This window comes from Colius striatus, chromosome 1 (genome assembly GCF_028858725.1).
Source record: "Colius striatus isolate bColStr4 chromosome 1, bColStr4.1.hap1, whole genome shotgun sequence".
NCBI lineage: Eukaryota > Metazoa > Chordata > Aves > Coliiformes > Coliidae > Colius > Colius striatus.
In genome coordinates, this window is record NC_084759.1 from 40,745,218 (window position 1) to 40,771,794 (window position 26,577).

Consider the following 26,577-nt stretch of genomic DNA (forward strand, 5'->3'; position numbering starts at 1 on the left):
TGTCAGAAGTGCAAGTCTCTCTTCTGCAAGCAAGGAAATAGGATTTGTATTTGTGATAAATGTGTGTTTAACTTTCGAGCCATTGATTATTTTCAATTCTTTTTTTGAAATACCTCAGATGAACAAACAGGAAAAGGATCAGGATTCAGCAGTCTGTTCCTTAGCTTCTCCACTCATTCCTCCGCCCTACGCTACTCTCATATTTAACAGGCATTACTGAAGAGCTGAATGAGAAGCCAGCCCTTAAAAGGCTCTTAAAAGACCTCAGAAATACACTTCTCAGAATTTCAGGCTGGGGGATCTGCTGTATCTCAGATAACAGCTGAGCAGGATAAGTGATAAAATATGCCTTGACAAAATTGAGGAAACTCTTTCAGTCATAGAAACTTTATCTGAAAAGATTTAGAGCCTTGATTTTAACATAAAAAATCTGAATGGATCTTTTCTAACATGACTCTCATTCTTCACATAAGTCCTTCTTGTGAAATCTGACCTAATAAAACCAAATGTGCAATATCAAATAGTCCATAATTACAGGTTACAAAATAAGATACTTGGTTTAGATAATGGCTGTCAAGTACTTGAACTAACATGGTGTACTTGAACTTACCTCATTCTTCCCAGGATCATTTGCAGTTCTACAGTCTGTTTTCAATAAAACACCAAAATCTGCTATCCTCTAATAAGGAAGAAATCCTGGAAATCTAGTGTAATTCACATCTCTGGTTATACATATACTGACATCTTGAGTTATGCATGTAGGGCAGAAGTGCTTTGCAGTGTCTCCTGCAGTCTTCCCTAGTCCAGACTAGGAACCTGACTGGGCCACAAGAGTTATGAAAACCAGGGAGCGGATGAAACTTCAGATATGCCAGAACAGGAAGCTAGGACAAGGTCGAGTTGTACATCTGGAGTCAGCAGCTAGAAAATATTCCCAACACCCATGGTTTACACTTGTTCTTTGAGAAGAGAAACTCCTTCTGTTTTCCTGAAGCAAATACTGACCCAGAGCCTGATACAAACTTTCCAGTTTTACTAGGCAGCAAATCAGATCCATAGACCCTGATCTGATTCTTGGTGGAGTAATGACAATGTGACTCCAACAGAAGGTAGGTAACTCTCACTACACACACTAGAACTTGAGATCAGATTTTGAAGACAGTCTAAAGGCAAATAACTCCAAACAAAACTGCACTGGTAGTTTAAACAACCCAGTAAAATAAATGATTTTTTGCCACTAATAACAATGCTGGCCAAATTTTGAATAGAAATGCATATAATGTCCAAAAGATTGAATACTCTCGAAATGTTATTACATTTTTAAGTGCCAATAAACTGTTTCAACATGTATTACACTATGCTACATGGACTGGGTAAATTAACTCCTTTCTTTTATGTTTAGAACAGATAACTGGTATTTTCTCTCCTGTATCCACCTCACAGATGAGGTCAGACAAATGATTCACCCCTCTGAGACATGCTAACTCTTTTCATAATTTGGTATGTTGATCAGTTGCCTCTGTGATAACTTTGTACCACCTTTATATTCTCTGTTGATTTTCCCTAATCCCTGATCACTGAGGAAATTTTTAGTCTTTTCATTTTTTTTAAATGGAAGTAGAGACAAAAAGAGAAAAGACAGGTCCATCTTTACCAGGCAGTATTTCCCAGCTTCTCTCAGGTTCAATTAAAAGCCATTTTATTTGTAGTTGATAAGATTTCTGTGAATAAAAGTGGCTTGGCAGAAAATAACATTTAAATATTTCATTATACTTATTCAGAACTTCTGTTTCCCTCTTCTTCTTTTGATTCAGATGACGAAGGTGATTGAGTTTCAATAATAAGAATATCACAATCTACATATTTTTGTTTGTATATTTAAATATGATTTCATTCTGATTTATAATGGTAAGCAACAGTTCGGAAATCTGACTGCAAGCTCACAGTGACAGAAGTAGATAATTACTATCTCAAGTATCTATAAGTTAAATCACTTGTTTTAATACAGATTAGATTAGCATTAAAGTTACAAGATTGGTAGGAGAGACATGATAAATGTAGTCATGACAGAAAACAATTTTTAATTTAGTATAGCCTATCAATCTAGATAGTCCATGAATATTTACCATTAATTCAGTAGGCTGGAACAGAGGGTGAAAAAAAGAACAAAAAACAGAACGCTTGACCTAAACAAAGACTGAAGAAAAAGAGAATTCTCAGCAGTTTTACTGAGAACAGATCTTGCAAAAAAGTGAACTGGCAACAGATTGGAAAATATATTTGGTGTATAAATATGAAAAAAGCCTTTAAATATGCAAAAGTGGTAGCAATTTTTAATATGTACTTCTCTTTACAGGATTTACCAGTCTGATCACACTCAAATGAGTAACTTCAAAGGCTGAAATAAAATCATTTATGGAAATTCAAAACAAACTTATTTGATCACATCATACCTCACAGCAGGGATACAATTTGCAGGGACTGAGTGAGGGCATAGTATAAGCTAAAACAGGTTGTGTGTGCAATGAACCAAACTAAATGGTTTATATAAAATAAATGCTGTTTCCATTAAATTTTCTGGTAATCTTATTAAAAATGCCACCTGTCCAGGATAGAAGTGTCTAGATTTTCATTCTTTTTCCTATCTCAATGTTCAAATACAAGACTGAGAAAGTCTCACCTTATAGTTATTAAAATATAGTACAAAATGTTTTATACAGAAATCTTCATTAATGCAGGAGTTTCTCCATCTCTGCCTCAATGTCTGGCTATGAAATCTTTTACTTTTTCTCATATTGTCCTCAAACAACTTATTTTTCTGATAAGCCTAAAGAATATTTTTCCAAAGGATATGTCATATTTCTAAACTCTCTTTAACCAAAAGGTTTCTAGTGCATAATAATACTTAAAGTTCACATACATTAAGTAAATAGAACATGAAATGCACCCTTTAAAATTCCACCGCTAAAATCCCTTGTAACAACTCTGAGCCGGAACTTAACAGAGATGAAATAGTGTCATAATCATCATAAGTGCATGTGGACTATTTACCTAGATCAAACACTTTGGTCATATACTCAATTAAATTTAAATCCCATTATATAATGTGTACCAGCCTCATTTTATGCAATTCCCTGATTTAATGGCTTAGTATTAGCCTTTTTCCTTTTTGCACACATGGACTAATTTTCACGGTGCTCAGTCCCTTTGGGAAGTAGGTCATTAAAGTCAACTGGAGGAAGACAGAAACTTAATATCTAAACAGTGTTGTAGAAGGGTCAGAGACACAATTCTAATGTAAATCTATATTTCACTCTTTCACTTCTTTGTAATATTTATGAAATTCCTCGCTCATATAAATATTATTCATTAATCTCAAGGACTATAAAGTAGAAGAACCAAGAAAGTCCTGGAATAATTTAATTTGGGAAACAAAAAAAAATGAAAATCACAATTAAAAAAATAAACCTCACAATTATAACACTATTTGATTATTGAGTTGATACTTGTATCACAGTGAAATCATAAAATTCATATTACCTTTCTCAATGTGTATTCTTTTTGTCTCATGTCCCACGTCATGACCAGCCAGATCACCCTCCTTTGGTCCAGGCAAGACATTAGGTGACAAACCCATCAGCATTTGGTTCATAGATAGCCCATTCTGATGGACAGCTGCTAGACACAAGTGCAGGCAGGAAGAAAATCAGCCATCAGATTAACAATACACTTTTGTAATTATTTTATATAGTCTTCCTCTTAATTATACAGTAATGTTAACAATCACAAAGTTGCTTAATTAGTGTTATCTGTATCCACACAGCAGGAGAGTTTATCCCTATTACTTCTGGTTTAAAACAACTCATTTTAAAAAGAAGAGATTCAGTATCTTTGGAGGAAGTTGAATATTTGCTAACAATTTCTCATTTATTTAACAAGAACTGAAATGCAAAATAAAACAAACCAGAAAGGCACAGAAAGTTTTACACAAGATACTTATTGATCTATTATATTTTTCAGTTAGTTGTATTCTTGTATATCAGCATTACCAATAGGCAGTCCCTACCTTCCTTAAATGAAGCACTGTGGCCTTCCAACTGATAAACATTGGTTTCCAAAATATACTGTGCAACAGTTGAGTTGATTATTTGCTCACCAGATAGCTTGAAAAGCAGCTTCCAACAGTTCTCAAGATCATCATGAATCTCAAATGCACCTCAGAAACCCATACAAGGTAGTTTATATCCCTACACTTTTATTCTGAAAAACTGCATTTGCAAGAGGCTTATGCCATTTTCAGTAAAGCATTTGTTTATGTGTCACCCATATTTCTATAGCAGTCATCTTACTCTTGCTGGCACTACAAAAGTAGATGTACTTAAGAATCGGGTATGATGTTAACAAATCAGATAGGAGAGAAAATAGTTCTTTTATAAATAAATAAGTGTATAAATAAGTTACTAAAGTGATCTGGTATTGAAGGAATTCTGTTACGTTGACATTAGAAAAAAACAATGTGCAAAGGTCACACTCCTTTCTTCTGGTAGGTAAGTTGAATACTATCATTTGTTTTCAAAAAAGAAGTGTCACTCCTTATTAAAACCAGTTAAGTATCTCTTTTTTTTAATGTAGAGAGCAATGGAAAAGTTCGTCAATGAGTGTAAGAAATTATACTATTACGTTAATTTTTTTTAAATTAAAAATCTAGAATTCTGAGAGGTTTTTTTCAGAACTTTACTTGTCCATCAAAGCTGCTCTATTACTTCTCCACAACTGGACAGGGAAGAAAAGATAATGAAAGGCTCTTGAGCTGAGCCTGGGGAAATGGACAGGTCACAGTATATGGGATGCCAGATAATCTGCACTCTGAATCATCCAAGTGATAAGAAAACAGAATTTTCAGCTTGTCATGGTCAGGCCTCATTTCTTTTCTTTGTTAAGTTATTTTTCATCATATAGTATTGAAAGATCTCTCATTTGAATGTCAATGAAGAGTCATCTTCCTAAGTATGCAGAGAGCCTGAAAGGAAGCAGTCTCAAAGACATATGCTGCATCTAATCAACATGACTTTGTATTTCATATAGATATAGACAAATTGTTTGACAAATCCTCTGGTTTCACATACTGACAAATTCCACTATGGAAAGATGTCTAAAAGCACAAAAACTTGCAGTGGGACACTAATAAAAAGAAGGGATTGATATAATACGAATTTAAGTAAACGTCCATTTTAAAAGTAAGTGTTTAAAACCTTCATTTCCAGACTGCTACTCTGGAATATCATAGAATTCAGGGTCTTTGTTATGTAATTCATGTCCTGTACACGAAGTCTTGATAAAAACGGTATCACTCTGAGACACTACCATTTAATGTCACTCCACCCCTTGCGAGCTACGAGGTGACAGCACTCTCTGTATCATACTTTCACTATTCTCAATGTTTATATCTAAAAAAAATATAAAGTATGTCTATTTTTCAATCGATTTAACCTAATTGTTCTCTTTATCAAAAAATGCCACCATGTAAAATGTTGCTTATGAAGTCAGATTTAATTTAGAAATCAAACCAGAGTAGCCAGATTAAATAAAACTCAATATCTTTAAAAAAATGTTTACACTATATGTTCAGTTTTAAAACTAATCCAGCAAATTGCTTCCCAGCTGCAGTTCTGTATTTCATAGCTCATATCCTTATGTTTAACATGACATGATGGCAGTTTATATCAGTACCTGTTAATGTAACATCAGATATTATGATACTGTAAACTGAGGAAAATAATGTTGGGAGATAGTTATTGCAGCTGAACTTTAGAACATGACACATATGAGATATATTTAAGATGAGGGCATTTTGATTAGAAAAACCAGCTGCACCTAATTTAAAGAGGTGACAAGGAGAAGAATGTGACCTACGGATTCTGTCTGAAGAGCTCTCGGTCCGTGCAGGAGAGCTGGACACACTGCTGCTTCGATGCGAGGATGGATGGCTGCCAGGTCTTCGGCCCTCTTCAAGAGAAGGAGCAGGAGAAGGGCTGTCTGGAACACGTTCCTAGATCCCACAGAAAATAATTGCAAAAAAAGGTGATGTTAAACTAAAACTCCATTGTCAAACATGACTTCCCTAAACTGCATCTCCCTCCTAAATTACAATCTATTCTGTCCTCTGTTGAGGTTTCCAGAATTTGCAGGGTATTCTCAAAGGAAACTTGGTAATTTGACCTTACATTTTAGCTTGCAATGTGAGTGCTGCTCACCCTGTCAGGCTTTTAGACTGTCTTCTGGACTATTTACAAAATAAGGTTTTTGCTTTGCTTTGGGGTAATTTTTTTCCTCAATTCTATCAGCATGCTGCTGTATTGGAAATACACATTTTGGCTTACAGATTTTAGACTTACAGGATGAGAAACAATAGACTGTTGTAAATAAATTAAAAGCAGATAATGTTGGTTTAGCTCACGTTGAATTTCACTCCATATTTAACTTTCAAAGGGTCTTCTTGAATAATGATATTGTATGGAACTACTATGGTTCATAAAATAATATCTCCCTACTGATCTTATACTAGTAACATGGCTGATGAAAGTCTTAATGCCTGTTTATACCATGTTTATACTGGGAAAATATGTGGCCATATAACTACTTCAAAATGGGGACAGACACCCATTCATGGTTTTCTGTCCAGGGGAAAGACTGGCATGGTAGCCAAGAGGAGCTATGATGAAACCTCAAGATGTTCCTTGATATTGAAAACTATAACATGAGCACTCTGATGGTTTGAACTGCTATACGAGAACTGTCAGTATTTAGCAGATAGATAGATATATCTGATATTTACATAGAACTTTGACAGAAGCAACAATAAACAAAGGGAACTGAGTGCAGAGTAGTCCTTTCTAGAAAATTCTTTCCCTGCAGTTTCCTTTTTATTGCTAATAGCTCCCAAGACTCTAATGTCACTGATAAAATACGTGTGAGTTAGGTTGGTTTGGTCGAATAGTGATAAAAATAAATAGTTCCTATGAGGGAAGGACAGAAAATGTTAAACTAGGGTTATTTTGGTTGTTGGTGTTTTTCCCTTTTGTAATTGAAATCCTGTATCCTAATGAAAACAAACAAAACAAACCAAACCAAAACCAACAAATAACTGTATACATTCAACTCACTAAAAGCTTTCAGTAATGAATACAATTAGTATGTGTTTAGCAACACGTGAAAAAATGCTGCTGCAAATGCCTAAAATTCTTCCTAAAAAGAACATCGCATTCCTCACACAGGAAATTGCTTTTGCAGCAGTCAGTATTTTTCATCCACAGTAGCTAGGTGAATATTTACTTCTTTAAATGCATTCCTAGGAATTTCAGCAACATGATGATCAATAGATTTGTTCCAAGTCTCATAGTAAGTATTTTCTAAACTTAAGCTTCTGATCACAAAGAGAATCAACAGGCCTATTGACAGAGTGGGAGAAGACCTTTCAGAGCAATGTTTCAAGATATTGAAGTGTATTTCACTTTTAATAGTCTTGAGTTTTAAGGTCAAAAACATTGATGAGGATAGTTAAACTGCATCATAGCTCTAGGCTTATTATGACTTTGATTGTGTTTATACATCCATGCACTGGGTATTCGAGAAGAGGATTATAATGCAGATGTTTTGAGAATGTAGAAGATTTATTTCTTTAGATTTAGGAGGATTTAAGCATACACAGGGTACAGATTTGGTATAAATTGAAACATGGTTTATTTAATCATTCATTTAATATATAATTTCACTGTTTGGCATCAATGTATTGTTCTTAGAAGGGTTTCATTAAAATGAAATCCAGTGAGCACATAAGATCTGAATACAGAGCTGCAGAGTAAATTAATTTATTTAAACAGCTTAATTTGTTTATCCTATTTATTTCTGTGTGCTTTTACAGCACGTATTATGAGATGGATAGAGTGAAAAAGAATGCACAGGACAACGAAATATAATTACTGTACAAACAAAACATAATGAGTTTTATTCACTTATAATATGACATAGCAGAAAAACTCTATGAGAAAACTATATGTACTGGCTTTATCAGTCCTTTTGTAAAATACCCTTTAACCCCATCAAAACATGGGATTGAAAGATGTAGAAATAGAAAAGAAATTAATTTAATAACTCATTTCTTATATCCTTTCTTTACAATTCCACAATCAATAATATAGTCAAATAATTTTTTATCTTTAACAAAAGTAGTTGCATTAATAAATGGAAATGCTAGTAACTGAAATACTCTAGCTCTGAAAAATCATGGTGATAAACTAATGGTACTAGAATACCAATATAAACTGTCTTTCTTACTAGAGATTCTTTGCAGAAAAGATGGATTTTGTCTGTGATAAAATAGTAATTTTTCAGTTAGACTCAACTTTAAAATTTTTCAAAAAACGAAACGTGTAAGGATATGCTCAGTAAATAGCTCAGATGATCAGGGCTATTTGCAACTTCAGAAAAATGTCACTTTGTGTAACTTCGTAAGGCAGCAAAGAAATTGAAATTACTGTGTTATGATCCTGGCAGAAAAATGCACTGTCCAGTTATTTTTTCCTAAAACTTATCTGCTCCCAGGAAAAACTTAATTCCACTTAATTAAAGGTATCTTAGATTATCTACTATTGGCTTGTATTGTAATTAGGCTTGTTGGCTCCCAATAAAGAAATAAATACATACATTAAATCAGAGTAATTGCTTTGCTAAAATTAAGTATGAAGACGAAACTATGCAGGGTTCAGTTTGAACACATCTGAATCTAAGCGTCTAAACACAGTTCTGACTCATGAGCTAGAGATGAAACTTCAGAGATATCTGCATGTAGGGGCCTATCTTGAAAGTTGTTCCTCATTTGAGTCAATTGGGATATAAACAATAAAGTCAGTGAAGCCTCCTCCAAAACCAGATACCTACAACTCATAGAATAATAGAATGGCAGGGGTTGGAAGGGACCTTTAGAGATCATCTAGTCCAACCTTGCTGCAGAACAAGGTCCATTTAGATCAGGTTGCACAGGAACACGTTCAGGTGAGTTTTGAAGACATCGAAAGAAGGAAACTCCACAACCTCCCTGGGCAGCCTCAGCCTGTTCCACTGCTCCCTCATCCTCATAGGGAAATAGTTTTTTCTTATGTTTAGATGGAACTTTTTGTGTTCCAGTTTCATCCCACTTCCCCTTGTCCTGTTGCTAGATACAATGAAAAAAAAAAAAAAAAGAGATGTCCCAATCTCCTGACACCCATCATTTATATACTTGTAAATATTAATGAAATCCCTTCTCAGTCATCTCTTCTCTAGACTAAACAGCCTCAGCAGCCCCAGTAGCCTCAATTCAGTTGCACGCATTTGAGACATTTGAATCACTGAAGTGTTTTGAGATATCCACACCAGGCTGACAGAGAGGTTCTATAAAGCATTTGCTGCCTTTTGGAGTTACAGCAGGATATGAAAAAAAAAACTACCCTTGCACTTAACTGGCTATAGAGCCGAATAGCTCCCAAGACCTTACTGACAATATTCCCTAGAAAACACAATCTTCACTAGCTATCTTTTTTCTCTATTTTTTTGTATCTCTCTTTTTTTCTACAGGTACTTACAGGTAAAAAGTTGTGTGAACAATGTAGGGCATATGTAGCAATCTAACATATGGTTTACCACCTTCTCAAAATTGGTAAGACTCTCAATTAGGTACTGGGACCAGAGGCTATACTAAGCACAATACACTCCTACAAACCAAATATGAAGCATTCTTTACTTTCTGGTCTTTAAAGTCTGATCCAAATTATGAATCCTAAGTATACAAGAATCTGACATTTGATGCCTCCAAAAATGCTCCTACCATATATGTAACTTGTGCTTTAGAGAGCTGCAATGCCCATTCCTGCACTCTTAGTTCATTGACAAGTTACAACACCCTAAATATCAGGTCCATTTGATAAATAACAGAATTGTTTCTGTGACATTTGGCATGATTTTTCCTCTTGTAAAGAACAAATAAAAGAAACAGTCAGATTTTCTGACTTATGAGCTTGAAGTTGTCTCTATAATTAGAAGCCACTCCAATTTTTGTTCCAGAATACCACGTATCATTCACAACATAACATTGTCTTGGTTTCTCCAAGTAGAACAGAAGTGTCTTGATGTATTTATCACTTTTCTACATTTTTCAAAGATCTCTTTGCATAGATCCAAAGATCATACTGAAAGATCACATTCCAAAAGTTCAGGTAACTTCCTACTAAGAGATATATAATATATCAGTAATGGTATCCAAAAGATCATAAATATTTTTTTCTCTGTATCATGTATGTATTTTTCTTCTTACCAGGTCCCAAAAGTAGTTTTAGATAATGTATAGGATTAATCCTTCTGCTCCTAAAAAGTCAGACAAGGATATTATATCTCTGAGGTTCTCACCACCTCAGTCTTTCCAGAACCTTCTTCATTCTTTACCATTCCTGTTTCTTAGTGACAAAATTCCAGAATCTTTCTCACCAAGTTTGAATAACTCTACTTCCAATAACCAAGTAGTTTTGCATGCACAGCCTTCACCTCCTGCATATTTCTCTCCTACATGTATTTTCTGTCTCAGCTTTCCTTTATTCTAGTTTGCTTCTCTGTAAGACTCAATTTGGCTTAGTCACCCTTTCATTTTAGTCATTGACTGAGCTACAGACCTGCATCTAAGTACAGATATAGAGGTATATCACTTTTAAAACTATTCAGCTCTCTTTATGCTCTTCAGTGTTGAACAAACTTCTTTAAAGATGTTTATGCTTTAAGTCACTGAAGTATGGAGGATAAAATAACTTACTTTACCGTCATACTATTTGTCAGTTTAGGTAACTTCATACTGGGAAAAGGATATATGACAGTGACTGTTTCACACACCAGTAATTAAAAAAAAAAATAAAAAGCTTTTTATCAGGATCAGTTTACAACATTCCAACCTTTCTGGGAAGACACCTGGCTTCCCAGGAGTCTTTTTGTGGTAAAATTATGACAATCTTTTTCACAATGACCAAAACAAACACTTCTGATTCTTCAGTTCCCCACAGAACTATTCTGAATCTGTGTGAGAAGTATTTCAGGAATGGCTTTCTTTTAAAATGTCAAACTTATTTGACATTGTATTAGTTGAATGAGTGAAAGAAATTAGTTACTTGGCTATCTTTTTAATTCCCTGCAAAAAGGATATTTTGTGTTTACAGTTTCATTTTTTCTTTAGCTTTAGTCTAAAATGCCATGAAGAATCCAAATTAACATGAAGTCCTAAGGATTATAAGATGATGGACTAATGATATTTCCTATCTTTCTTCATCACTATTATAAAATGTGTGTTTTCAAACTGACTGAATGCTATAAATTTTGATTTCTATTTCCTTATTTGTATACCATCATTAGCTTGCTAAAGATCTTGCTAACTTCCCACTGATTCATGTCATCTTTCTCACCTTCTTCTTACAGATGCTCTTCTAATTCCAATCAAAATTCTGGAGTTCAAACGTTTTGTGTTGTTGTTAATGCACTGTTATTTTAAATAGTGGATCTATTTCTTATAAAAATCATAATGATATTTACATAAAACTTTTTTCTCTGTAAATATCTTGAATTTGTTTCTCATTTAGACCAATTTAAGTCAATTTGATTTCCATTTTACTTTTATCTCAGCAATTTTTCATTGATTTTACTTTGTTGTTCCCATCGCAAGAATATTGATAACTGACAGATTAAAATATAGGAAGAGATCAACAGACAAAGACTATGGATTTCCTTGATTTTTTTATTGTCCTGTTTACTACAGGATTATTGGGAATATCACCAGCAGTCCACTGACAGAAAGTTCCAACAAGAAACTCCAAAATAATCCTTTACCAGTAAGTTTCACAGGATTTAGGTATTAAAGGTTAAAAATAAGCAATCAAAACCTAAATAAACAAACATATATGCCCATCAACACCAAGAAAGAGCCTAGCTGTACTGGTGAAACATCCAAGTGGCATCCAAGCTTTTGACAGCTTGGAATCATGATGAAGCAGGATCACTCCTGCAAGTGCCACTGTGAGTCTCATAGTACACATCCTGTATTTTACATATTCTAATAAAAATATCTTGTAAAACTATTTTGGACCTGCTTTTTTTCATATATCTTTTTAACTGAAATACATTACATTTTTTCTTCTAAATTAATATTTTCTTTAACAATCAAAATATCCTTCTAAGCTATACAATATCCCCTATCCCTCAAGCAAACATACAGACATGTGGAAAACTCTTGAAATTTAATTAGTGATTTCTTCCTGGCAAGTTGGACAGATTTTTCAAGTTTTTTTCTTTTCCTTGCTCTCTGCTACTGAAAATCTAGTCTTACTTGAAAAGCAACTATTCAAGCTTAAGTATACCACTAGGAATTCACCTCTCAAAATCAATCCATCCAAGAATTCATCTGACAAAATGCTGTTTTCTATACTACAGATGTCTACATCTGAGCTAGTCATCTTAGGTTTATTTTTTAGCCATACATCTACGCTTCCAAAGTACAACCCTATACACTCTTAAGTTGCTCTCTAAACTAGGTCTAATGAATTATGTCCCAGAAGACAACAAAGGGAATTCCATCCCTTGTACCTGGTCTCATGGACACTTTGCATCAAATTAATCTTACACCACATACATAGTTCCCTGTTACACACATGAATATGCAAATACCAAACAGAAAACTTAGTACTATCTTCTCTGTGTCATGTGTTATCTGTAGATATCTATTTCATGTGGAATAAATTAATTCACATGGCTGCTATTAGTGATTTGCACTTCAGGAACACACATGTAAAAACAAATATTAGGATCCCACAACATCTTTTAAAAAGATATGATTCTGAGTTACAACCTATCAGAGATACAATTACCATCCTCTAAGCTCATTATTTAAAAATGGTATTAACATTTAAAATAAATAATTTTAATCATATAGATAGAACTAATTAATGAGGTGGGACACAGTGACCTCTACCATAAAGATGATTAAGCCATAATTAAAGAGTTCAGCTACACTTAGACCTAAGACCTCCTTATGTTCAAGGAAGAAACAGAAGTGTGCATCATTATATTATCATGAACACACAAAAAAATAACCTTGAGATTTTCCCTGTTACGTACATAAAACATTAATTTGGTTTCTAATATACTTCAAATTTGGGATATAACTGATTTCATTCTCATGCTGCTTCTGTAAAATGACTACAGCATATGCTACTTCATAGGAATGGGGCAAATATGTAATTTCCACTGTTTGCATAATACTTTTCCTATAAGGCACAGAGATATCTGTAAAAAATTTCTGCATTCAGCACAGGAGACAGATAATGTAAGTTAAATAAGACTGGTCCAGACAAAAATTCAAATATGGAGTAACTAATCATTCACTGAATGAGGTAAGGGTCCCACAGAAAAACAACAATATCTGATGATGAAATTAAGATTGCACATTACATTAGGGTTGTAGAGGTATTCTATTTCCTAATGTTAATCTTATACCTTTTGACTTCAGTGATGGTCCTTTCATGTAGGTTTTGGATGTAATTTTACTCAATGCACATGAAGACATCTGATACATTGAGAATTCTGGCACTGTTCTGAAGTTTATAGTACAGGAAAATTCGTACTTTCAAGGTACTTTTGCCCTCTGTCTCTATAGGACAGTGTACTGGCCAATTCTTTATCTAATCCTATACAAAAATCATCGTTTATATAACTGAAAAATAAATCATTAGTAAAAACTCTTTGACACTGAGATATCTTACAACTGTCAGTATATTTTGATATTAGAAGTCTGCACTAAACTCAAGGATGCTCTCGTATCAGTTACAGAAGACTTACAGTCTTCTTACTTATAGAGGTTTTACAGTTCCTTTTCTGCCCACCTCCATCATGAACCTCCTCAGTTTCCTCTTAGAGTTCGTTTCCTTGCATTTCCACTCTCTGAACTTGCTCACCAACATTCTGACAAGGGACCTTTAAATGTACTCTGTTCTATCATTTCTGTATGGCAGTGTCATATTTCTTCTCTTTGGCTATTTTTTGGACTTTTTGGCAAAAAATGTAGGAACATTAAATTTTATCAGCAGGAATACACACAAATTGTCAAAGAATAATGAAGACATGAATGAACATTAAATTAAAATTTCATTTCAGAACAGGCCTATAAACTGAGGTTGTTTTTTTAAAAAATCTGTCAGAAGCTACCTTGGTTAAATAAATTAATAGTAAATTTCTGCTACTGGATAACAGGAAGATCTACCTATCTATCTATCTAAACAAATTATAAAAAAGTATAACATAATCAGTGCTGGGTTATATTTAGAGAATTAATAAATTTTAGTCTCGTACTTAATATGCAGTGGAAAACTTCTGTGTCACTGGTCACTTTTTCAGCTGGAGGTATTAATTTCTTCTGCTTTATTCTTCAATTCTTTCTGTAAGTATTAGTGACACTGTATGAATAAAGTGCAACTTTTGCTTCTGGCATGCTTCTCTGTTTTAACTTTTATATTGTGGATTTTCTGTTTCTATTAATATGGGTATGTCCTTTGTATTTTTGTATACCTTTCTGCTGAGTGAAAAAAAATGATGTAGCGAAACTGTTAACAAGCTGAGCCTTTGAAACCATGGGCAAGTGATGAAAGCCACCTCATGTCTAAAGCATCCCCTGGTCACAGCTGTCACACTCACTGCAATTCATTGCTGTCACAATCTGCTGTCCCTGCTTGTTGTTGCTCTCCTCTTATTCATTTAATTCATATATCTAAACATTCCATTACTAAAATATATCTAATGTTTGTCTCATGTTTGAACGGGCACAACACTCTTCTGAAATACAATTCTAAAGATTTTAGAGCTGAAAGTTCACTGCCAAATCTAAGGTGTTGCTTTGTAAGGCTTTTCTTATAATTTTGTCTTTGTCTCATCTCCTGAACACAGTAGGATAAAATGTTAGGTTAGCTTTATTCCCACTTCTTATCATGAAAAAATGAAATATTGCCCAGTAATAGAAAGGCATTTGAAGCTTTGCGAGTTTAAAGACAGCAGCACTGTGAACTCTGTGAATTGGAAGGAAAGGTCACCAAGTCATCTACTGTGGCAGTGTTCACAAAGGCAGTTCTTCCATCCAATGAACCAGATTGCTTATAATCTGAAGACTCAGACTTTCTAATGACTTAATTTTGTTCTTTGTACTTAATTTTATATGGTTACATTTCAAAACAGAAATTCCTTACAAGTCTTCAAACTTTCAAGTAGACTGTAAACTTATAAACATCTTGTACTCTAATTTCAAATCTACCTTGTCATTTCCAGTTACAACTATGAACCCAAGATGAATGATTCAAATATATGAAAGAAACTTGTGCAAACATTGCCACTAAGAAGAAATATTCAAGTAAACTGGGATTAAAAAAGTGACCCAGAAGATAATGAAAAGAAAATCAAAAAGCCTAAAAAGGTAGCAGTAAAAAAAGAGGACATTATTCTAATAACAAAGTTTTCTAAAAGAAAACAACTGTAGTTTTTATCCATTCCGTAAAAATAAAGAAAAAGGAGGCTGGAACTTTTCACTTACATGTATTCTCTGAGTTATTTATTTTGATTAGAGTATAAATTATTATTGATAAACTTTACATTGCCAGTGCAAGGTTCAAAAAGCATGCTGATTAGAGTGTTCCCTGCTCAATTACTCAGTGCATATAATTCAATGTACACTAAAATCACACTCTCTGACTACATGTAGTGAACAACACGTAAATTGCCAGTGACAGCATGTCAATGCTCATGGGAAGAAAAAACCCTTAACAATGAGCTTATGCTTTTATGTTGCTGTGGTTTATGTTTCAATCCTGTCCAGTATTAAAAAAAAAAAAAAGAGCATAATTATTTGGCTGTGCTACCTCTATCCATATGACCATATTCATCTGCCATAGATAAAAACAGAAGATATAAATCTAAACATATGTTGGACCACAAACAGGCTGAAGGAAAGTGTAGAAAGTCCTGCAAGAGTAAGTTCATTTGCCCTTACAGTATTATTGAAATAACTATGTGGCAATATCTTATATTTGGAAGTGAGTTTTGGATGGCAGATTAACACTTGTTTTTATGTATTTACCTGTAGTACAAATGTATTGTGAGCAACATGTCACAGGCCTTGACTAAAGAAGTCAGGGCAGCACTTAGGTAGTGTCTCCATCAGGTTGTACCTAAATGTCCCAAAACTCTTAACCATGAAAACTTTTAAAAATGTGCATTTTACCCTTGAGTCAGAACACTTTTCTAAATAGAACTTAAGTTAATCTGGCCATTTAAAAACACTTTAATTGTAAATCCACATCTTTCTAATTCGTAGTTATGTGCAAACCAGATGGGAACATGAAACCTGGTTTGTTAAATAACTTGAACAAGATGGCATGCCAGGAGCTGGGTAAAAGTTGGCAGCTATGATGATTTCATTAGCGTGAATACAACATAGTTGAATTTTCAGAATGACAGAGATAAATACTGTAGATTATTAATACAAACAAATACTTAAGTAAAAATAAATGCTTAAATAAGAAGGACTTTGAACAAAAGCCCCTGATTTTCCAGTTACAAACGACTGCTAAAATATTTCAAATGGAGAATTGCCAGTTACTTTGAAAATCTTCACCCAGATTATAATAAAACTATCTTTTCAGCTAGATGAGCTACAACAGTGAAATTGTGGAGTTAAGAAGTTAAGGAACTCTGAGATAAGGAACATTTTCTGGTATGGCACTGCCTATGGTTAAAATAAACATAGTCACATAATGACAGTCTCCCTTTCAAAGTTCTATACTTTTAAAAACACTAGACAGATTTAGATCAGAAGAGCCAGAAGTATTTCTCAGTCAAGTGCTTCCTAGGTCCAGCAGCGTTCCCATAATGGAGTGAGATCTGTGAACGCACCAGGACCTGCTCTCCACAAAAGGAAAGTTTTTTACACAGCCTAGGAGCTATGTCAAATCTTAAGTGTACCTGGTTTTGGTAAAAGGACATACAGATCAGGGGTCACATTGGGGTATGCTGCCATAGACATTCAAATGTAGGCCACAGTAACTTACGCAACTTTAATAGCTAAAACTAGCTTGTAAATCAACTTTACAAGCTATAAATCAGCTTGTCAAAGCTTAGAAACAGAAGGTTACCAATGCCTGTGAAGGTCAAATTTTGTACTTTTATATATCATATCAAATAGCTCATAGCAAAGAAAAGAAGGGAAAACTCTAGGAAAAAGAGTGAAAGTTTTGTTACCATAGTAATTCATACTTGCCATGTGTCATTTAGCATGTGCTCTGTCCCAAACTTTATTTTTTTTAGATAGCTCAGTAATACTGGTGGTCACTATTCCAATTAAGAAAATACATTTAGAATTAAATAGAGCATCATGTACACACCAGAGAACTTTATTATCATGTAACTCTTACTAAATAATGAGTAAGAGAAAACAAAAAAAAAAAAACAAAGGTGATGAAAACAACATGTAATTGAACAGTTCGTTAGCAGTGCAGTGTTTATATTCCTAAGATACAGGCAAGATGGCCATTAGGGTGGAATCTTGCCTTGCTGACATAGCACCTAAAGAAAAAATTCTTCTCAAATCAAAGCCTTAACTCCTCATGTCATCAAAGGTGAGCGAGTGAGCAGTTGCTCATGGTTCTTTGATCCCAGTTGGATCAAAACTATGACAATATCAGAATAAATGTCAAATCAGATTGTAAATATCTAGTAGTGATGTAGAAATTAGTGCATTTGTGTGTACACACTGTAAATCTGCAAAATGCACTTGAAATAAAAAAAGGTCAGGAGAAAAGACTCCTTGTCTCTCTATGTCTCTTCTAAATACTTCTATAACCTCAGGCAGCAAACAAAACTTAAAATGGGCAGACAATTTCAGATACCAGATATTTTTGAGACATCTCTACAACACTGTACTTGTGGCCTGCAGATTACTGTGTCTTTTCTCTCCACCTTCATTCTATTCTGCTATGGGATTTGGCAATTTAGGTTCTGCAGAGGTAAAGTATCAAACATTTCAACCATCTTCAGATGATTTGTAGCATTTTGTTTCAAATGCTTAGATTTAAATGTTGGAAGAATAGTCTCTTCCAATTTAATAATGGGGTAATTTCTTCCTCGATAACTCGGAGACTGTTGCCATTAGATTACAGACTATGAAATATGAGAAATAAGAAAGCTATGTACTCTATATGTAAATGCTTTAACTTGGGCACTGTTTTAACTCTTAGAGAGGGGGAGGACAACTGAGAAGATACCATTGGCCATCAGTAGCCTACTGTTTTCCCAGAACTACAACAGTTGGGTTTTTTTGTATACATTGGCTTGATTTACCTTATAACATTTGACACCTACTCATCTTTACAATATTTATGACAATTGTCAGACTGCTAGATTCTGTATTTGGCCTTTTTTTAATGTATAGTTACCTTAATAACAGATGTCTCAACTCTGGATGGAGGACTCTGCACTTGTGCTGCTGCTGCCATGTTGGCGATGGTACTAAGGTGATTCATCTGGCTCATTGCCATCGTGACAGACGCTGGAGGTAGGCTCACGGGAATTAATGGGTGAGGCATCATCATAAAAGGAAGTTCCAATCCTGGTGGGGGAAAAAACAAGGGAAACAGGTTTATGGATATTTATGAAACGTTTTGTTTTGTTTTTTTTTTTTCTTCTGGTGGACAATATTCAAATGATGGGTGACGAGATGGTTCACACAGCAGGACAGACCAGCTATGTGTCAGTTCTCTTCCAGGATACGCATGGGTAAATCTCTTGCAACCATAGAGGATTTCTAGCCACAGGGAGAGGCTATTAGAACTCTGAGTTTGTTCATATCAGGATAATGTATGATAACATCACGAAGCAATGGCTGTTGTCTTTTTTAATATCTGCTGTAAGGTACCTTTAGCAATACATTATTATGTCACTGATGCACAGGTTAGCAGTTGTTTTAAGTATCAGTTTATTGCATATGTATTTGTTCTTTATTTGTCTCCGCTTCCCCTGCTTAATCCTTTAAAGGAAGTATTTCAATATTTTTCATATTTTTGATGTTTCATAGCCTATTTATATAAACACAAAATAAAGACAGGAATTGGAAAACTGCTGATGTTAGTGCTGAAAGATGTCAACCCGTACCATTTGGCAGAAGGTGATTCTGTTGAAGAGGTTTGAGAGGATGGCTAACTGGAACATTATGCTGTCCAGGCAAGTTGGGGGCCTGAGATCCTTGGGTGGGGGGAGATTGAAGTTTTTCTTTATGCCAAGAACCATCACTGCTGCCTGTGGGGAATGAATATATATTACTGGGATGAAGGAAGATTCCAAATTTTCAATGTCAAGCAAGGCCAGCAATCTAACCTTATTTGTAGGTGGCCATTTTTTAAATTTTTTTTTTAAAAGATGTGGTTTGGGGGAAGGACTTTGTGGGGATTTTTTAAAACCATCTGAAAAGGATATATAAGAATAACTTCTTTAAAGTTCAAAGTTAAAAGAAAAATCTAAAAGTATACTTGTGTTCATTCACATGAAGTTTGTGGTTGATGTATATTTTACATATACTTATGACATTCTTATCAGGTAAAACTATGAACAGCATTTGATTTACATGCAAGTAAGTATCTTTGCCAGCAGAAAGTCTAAAAAAGAGCATGTTACCTGTTATGTCAATTAAAATTTACACTACAATCATACTAGTCCTTAAATATGTGAAGATGGAAGTAACTAAAAATTTTATTTATTGAGGGCAGCAATATGCATGTATATGTGCTTGACTGACAATTTTACTTTGTCTATTCAATTTTTATTTCATATTAATTTAAATGTAAGGGATTATTTTTCAGTTCCTGCAGTCTTCTGGTAGTGGAATGGACTAAAAACAAGGAAGAATGTAGACAAAGAAGTGCTGAGACGAGCAATGATTCATATTGAGAAATATCCTTTTCCACTTTTTGAAAGCTCCTCACAAAAACTACTCATGAAATTAAACAGAAGGATACAGTTAAAGAAAAATACTAAATATTCAAATAACGTGATTAATTAGAACAGTTATATACAGTGAAAAGTTTTACATCTTCCAATCTGACAACACATATTATTAATGGTGCATATTTAGGTATAGCACTGAGATGAAGTGTATGTATGTTTATGTATACAAAGTAATCTATACAGTCATTGTATGAGTTTATTTACCATATACAATCAATAAACAATCTTTGAATATATTAATAAATATGTATATATGCATGCATTCTCAGCAGTATTAATATACGCATCAGCAATACATGATTGCTTCCTTTTTCACATAGGCACAATTTCACCCTCCTGATGTTGAAAGTTTTGGCTATTTTCACGGGAATTTCTTGTGATAAGGAATTTAGGATCACATTAGTCAAGATCTATTTAATCTATATTCAATTTCTATTTAGCATTAGGGATTACAGTTAAGTGCATATTTCTGAAGGTTTTCCTATATATACATCTAATGAACAACATGGCCTGAAAAACAACAGGACTGATATCACTTCCTCTTTACTTCAGTAGAAATGAGATAAGCACATGAGTCTTGACATCTTTAACATCATTTTCATGGGACGACAAAAGTTGGTAGAATTCCAATTTAATTTCTCTAGATCTATTAAAAACCTGATTGTAAAAGCTGTACAACATAGTTTATAATGAAAAATACTCCATTATTGCCATGATTTCTTTCCCTAGTTACTTCATGAAGATAGTTAAGGCTTAATATAAATTCTAACTCATTAGCTCAATACTGTCTCAATCCCAGTGTAAATTGTTCAGAAGTAGGTAATGAAAATTCAGTCCAAACTCTCCCGCAATCAAACAAAGCAATTTTATGAAACAATGAAAAGAATCAATTATGTGAGATACTTTTATTATTTTACAAGAAATTGTCACAACCTTTATGCAGTGTACATAGTTGAGCTGGTTAATACATGATTGGAATCTCATCACCTCTAAAGAGTGAAAAATCAGATACTCTCAAAAACGATGAAACTACTTTCAAATACATATGTAACTGAAGGAGCTAAACCTTATCTGGATTTTTTTTTTTCCTTCTAATATTCTTCTAATTTTCTCCTTTTGGCAGTGTAACATACACATTATACACATTTCACTTATTGTGAGAATTTTTTCATTAAAAAAATTACTCTGGAAATAAGAGTTAAACACAAAAAAATGAGTTATTTACTTTTAGACAAAATGTAGGTGTCGATAAGGAAAGATGGGTAGTTCCACATGGTTATTCATTCCATCTTAAAGCATGTGTCCATAAAACAATAAAGCTGTTTTTATGGTACTTAGGGCTTCATTTAAAAAAAAAATCAAAAAATCACCAAAACAACAAAAAACCCCAAACACTGAATATCGCAGAATCATAGAATCATGCAGCTTGGAAAAAGCCTTGAAGATCATCAAGTTCAATTGTTAACCTCACACTGCTATGAGCATCACTAAACCATATGCCAAAACACTTTATCTAGAAAGCTTTTAAGTGTCTCCAGGGATTATGACTCAAGCCATTTCCCTGGACACCCTGTGCCAGTGTTTAAGAACCATTTCAGTGAAGTTTTTCCTAATATCCAATCTAAACCTCCCCTGGTACAACTTAGAGACATTTCCACTTGTCCAATTGCTTTTTACTTTGGAGAAGAGGCCAACATACACCTTGCTAAAATCTCCTTTCAGGTATCATGTCTCTGCTCAGCCTCCTCTTCTCCAGACTAAACAACCCCATTTCCCTCAGACACTCCTCATCAGACTTGTTCTCCAGACCCTTCACCAGCTTTGTTGCCCATCTCTGGACATGTTCCTGCACCTCAGTCTTTCTTGTAGTGAGAGATCCAAAACTGGACACAGTATTTGAGGTGTGGTCTCATGAGTGCTGGGTACAGGGGGACAATAATTTCCCTGGTCCTGCTGGTCATACTATTTCTGATATAAGTCAGGATGCCATTGGCCTTCTTGGTCACCTGGGGACACTACTTGATAATATTCAGCTGGCTGTCAATCAACACCCCAAGGCCCATTTCTACACAGCAGCTTTCCACCCACAATGTCTGACCACAGAATGTCATATCCTAAGCAGAAACAAGCCTGATCTTTATTTTTACATCTGTTAACAAAAGTTTAAGAAACAACTTTGCTCTGGCAGATCTTGCAGGGGAGCACATACTGCTTGTCCATCTTGCTCTAGTTTCGTACAGAATGTGGTACTATCTGTCCTGCTGTGGCTAAGATGAAGGCAACAGAGGCCCAATAGATGGGCTAGTTTAGCACAAGTGTGATTGCATTGCAATTCAGACGAAGTCAGCACTGTCTGGTGATCAAGTAATGCCCAAATAAAATGAAAAAGGAAAGACTGCAAGAGACAAATGGAATGAATGGCCTCCGGCTATGTCTTCATCTGTACAGTAACTGCAGAAGAAGCTTTTAAAATGGCTTAGACTTAGATAGCTTAAGTAAGATGAATCTGAGCTGGAATGTCTTGGGTTTTTTATACTGCCTGCACCATCCACTGAAAACTCTTTTTTGGACATTTATTTTGTGTTCTTTATAAAAAAACAGCTATAGAAAAAGATATGTTTGTAAAATGTATTTCCCACTTGGAGCAAAATTCTCTAAGTTACACTTAATTTTATACTATTCATAACAAACTTACCACTTCATAAATCCTTCACACTTAATGTTTTGTACTTCCCCATCAAAACATGATGACATCTATACAGAAACACAGAATACACCCATAAAATTGTTTAGGTTGGAAAAGACCTTTAAGATCACCAAGTCCAACCTTATGATTGGCATTAATATGTAATTTATATTTTATATTGAAATTAATATCACATTTATATGTAATACAGCCAAGTCAACAACTAAACCATGTTCCTAAGTGTCACGTAACACCTCTTTTAAACACCTTCAGGGATAGTGACTTAACCTGTAGTGACTAACTTGTAGATGGGCATCACATTTGCTAACCTCCAGTCACCTAAGACGTCCCCATTTAGCCGGTTATTGTCTTTTATGGCTGCAGTCAGATTAAGTTCTAGGTGGGCTTTGGCCCTTCTAATTTTCTCCCTGCATAACCTCACAACATCTTGAGTATTGTGACCCTTTTTCCAAAGGTCATAAACTCTCCTTATTTTTTCTAAGTTCCAGCAAAAGCTCTCTGTTCAGTTACGCTGGTCTTCTTCACCGTTGGCTCATCTTTTTGCACATGGGGGCACTTTCCTTAATTGTCTCCCTCACCATGTCAGAAAGTTATCTACTACACATTCCAGGAACCTCCTAGACTGTTTCTGCTGTAATCTATTTTATTTCCAGAAGACATCTAGTAAGTTGAAGTCCCCCACGAGAACAAATGACAGCAATTGTGAGAACTCTCACAGGAGCTTATATAATATTTCATTTGCCTCTTCATCCTAGTTGGCTGCTCTATGACAGACTTGCACCATGACATCTGCCTTGTTGGCCTTCCCTCTGACTCTTAGCCATAGACCATCAAGATACCCCCTAATATACAGGGCTACCCCATCACATCTCGTTCATTGCCTATTCCTTCTGAAGAGTTTATGGACATTCATTGTAGCACTCCAGTTGAGTGAGACATCCCATCATGATGACAACTATATCATAGTTTTCCAAGTGAATACTAGCTTCCATCTTCTCCTCCTTGTTGCCCATGCTGTGTGAACTGCTGTAGATGCACTTCAACTGGGCTGTTAATCCCACCATATTTTTTGGGGGGGATAGGCTTTGATTCCTATGTGACCATTCTCAGGCTCTTCCAAGGTTTCCAAGACATCAATCACCCTTGTGTATTTGCTGACGCATGGATCTCCACCCCCTACCTCCACTTATATGGCAGATCAAAGGCCACTCTAAACATGCATCCCTCAAACATTGGTGTGCCACTCCCAGGCTCATTTCTAGTGAGTTTGGTTTTATCCCCTTCAAATACAATTTAAAGCCCTTTCACAGAGCCCTGCTAATTCCTGTGCAAAGACCCTATTCCCTGTTTGAGGCAGATGTATGCTGTGTCATATACATATATATGAATCTATGAATCCATGTTCCTAAATATATATTAGTAATTGAATGAATATTTCTTATAAGCAACGAAGATGTTTGCATTTTATAGGGCTGGTGAATTCTCAGTAATAAGATGTTTTCTCTATCAGCAAGCTCATATACAGCACAGTTAATTTCATGTTACATGCTAATTTTCAAGATGGAGATGGAGTCAATTCTACTTTGACCTTTCCTAACTTGGTTACAGAATTTTGCACCGTCAGTCATAGATTGCCAATTATGACATTGCTTATGTGTCTCAGAAATTAGAGGGTTTTTTAAATCAGTATCCCCTTCTACCTAAAAATTACAGTGCCTATTGTTTTACAACAATATCAAACCCAATAATAATTTGGAAGAGGGAAGACAAGCATCGGAAAGCAAAATATTACGGCTAGTATTTAGTCAGTGACAGATTCTTTAATACTTGTGGCCTGGCACTGTCTGACAAGATTTGTTTACACGGAAAATGATTCATAGACAGAATCCAATCCATAACATTAGAAATCACTTTCAAACTACTGTTGCACTCTTGAACACTTTAAGTGGCCAGACACAGATACAAATAGTCTTGGCCATTTGCTGTGTTTTTCTTACGTTAGTTAAGGGGAACAATTTTCCTCTTAGAGGAAACAGTTATTTTCATTAATGTCAAAGCGAAATAAGTGTTATTCCTTAGACACTATTCACTGTCTGCACAACAAAGTGCAAGCTACCAGTTCTGTCACTTTCTACATTTGATTTTGATTTAATGCGTACAGTGCTTTCAAAGAGTATTAAAAATCTGTTGCCTTCTTCCTCTTCACTTGTTGCCCTGCTGGAGGCTTATGTTTTTCCAGTTTCCATCAGTGGTTGTCAAGTCTTTGTAATAGGATTAAAAGCTTGGACACCTGATATCCCTGGGTGCTGCAGTTCACCCTCATAAAAGCTGTTTGCTTTAAATTGAGAGAAAATCAGTTTTTAGTGGCATAATTAATTAAATTATGCAAAGTGTTCCAGATTCAGCATAACACTTTCTGAAGCAGCAATTGGAAGCCCTACATTGCATTCAAACTGCATTTCAATTGATGCTGCACTAGGCTGACCATAGAGTAGCATTTTCAAGGCTTTCACGCACAAGGGATCCAATTTTGAAATGCAAATGCTTAATGTTGAGTGCTCAAACTCCATACATGTGCACTTGAATAGGCAATTTGGTAGCCAACTACGTATTTCATGTGCAACAGTACTGATACAAGCACTTAAACAATTGAAATACAAGCTCCAAATCTAAGTACACGTGCCTAAAAACTGGGCTCAGATTGTCTCCCACCTACTTATCGTGAAAATCCCATGGAACAAAAATGACAATACATTTATATCATTCAAAATGCAGACTGTAGAATGCAGTGTTTTCCCCATCACCAACATTTCAGCACATATTTTCCGTAATGTGAGTTACCTTCTCCCATAATCAGTGCTTACATAACAAACCATTATTTGTACACTGAAGTGGGTCTGTAAAAGCCTGATGCCTGGATTATTTTTATTCATTAGTAGCACAATTAGGTAGTTAAGGATGGTAATAATAAATGAAAACAATTCTGGAATGGGAGGTAATGCAGCCAAGAAAAAGAAAATGAAGCAGAAAACTAGACTGCACAATATCAGCCTCACAAACAAACCCTGATCTCAATGTACCAGGTTTGGTTTTACAACCACATCTCTGATTTGCTTACTCCTTTTCCATTTTCGCTCTGTCCTACCATGTGAGCAGACCAGTTCAGTACCTGTGCTAGTCAACAGAGATCTAGCCAACAGGCTCTGAAGAAATGCTGAGTGCACTCTGTGGGAAACAGACCTGTCTTTGGTCAGCTGAATCTTGCTGGTTTCTGGGACTTCAGTGATCCTCCTCCCAGATACCACCTGAGATGCTATAATTTGAGACATGTCTTATAGGGTTGGTGAGTATAACAAGGCAGGAGACTCTTGCACATGCAAGTGACTCTATGTCTATCTGGAGATGCAGATCTGGGCAGGATGCTTGAAGGTATCTAAGATAAACAACTATGTCCTAGCAACTAAGCCAAACCTTTCTTGATTATAGGTGGATTTTAGAGAGTAAAATTAGGATACCCACCAGGTTCTCAGGTGTTCCACTTCCTTTCATGTGGAAAACCTGAATGTTTTTTGGCATCCTAGAGAAGACTTCAAGCTTGTCTTTACATAAGTGAATTCCAGCCCTAGCTCAGTTATGATTCTAATATAGGTTCAGGTTCTAATACATACACAAGCAATAGCATATAGCAAAAACACAAAAGAGAGCCTCCTGAGTTTCTACCAACAACTCAAGACCACTACTTTTTTTTTAAGTTATTTTTGTGTACTACT

General features: G+C 35.0%; 1 protein-coding gene across 6 annotated transcripts in view; it reads right to left on the reverse strand.

Annotated features, from left to right (window-relative positions):
- Positions 1–26,577, reverse strand: part of DACH1 (dachshund family transcription factor 1) — a 359,570-nt gene that overhangs the window by 94,557 nt on the left and 238,436 nt on the right. For 2 of the 6 annotated variants that reach the window (XM_061995434.1, XM_061995451.1), the window contains exons 4-7: positions 19,252–19,395; positions 18,537–18,709; positions 5,914–6,049; positions 3,541–3,678 (exon numbers count right to left, since the gene is read on the reverse strand). In XM_061995434.1, coding sequence (XP_061851418.1) covers positions 3,541–3,678; positions 5,914–6,049; positions 18,537–18,709; positions 19,252–19,395 — 591 coding nt within the window. The remainder of the gene's footprint in view (positions 1–3,540; positions 3,679–5,913; positions 6,050–18,536; positions 18,710–19,251; positions 19,396–26,577) is intronic. The other 4 variants (XM_061995471.1, XM_061995480.1, XM_061995442.1 and 1 more) reach the window with 3 other exon arrangements.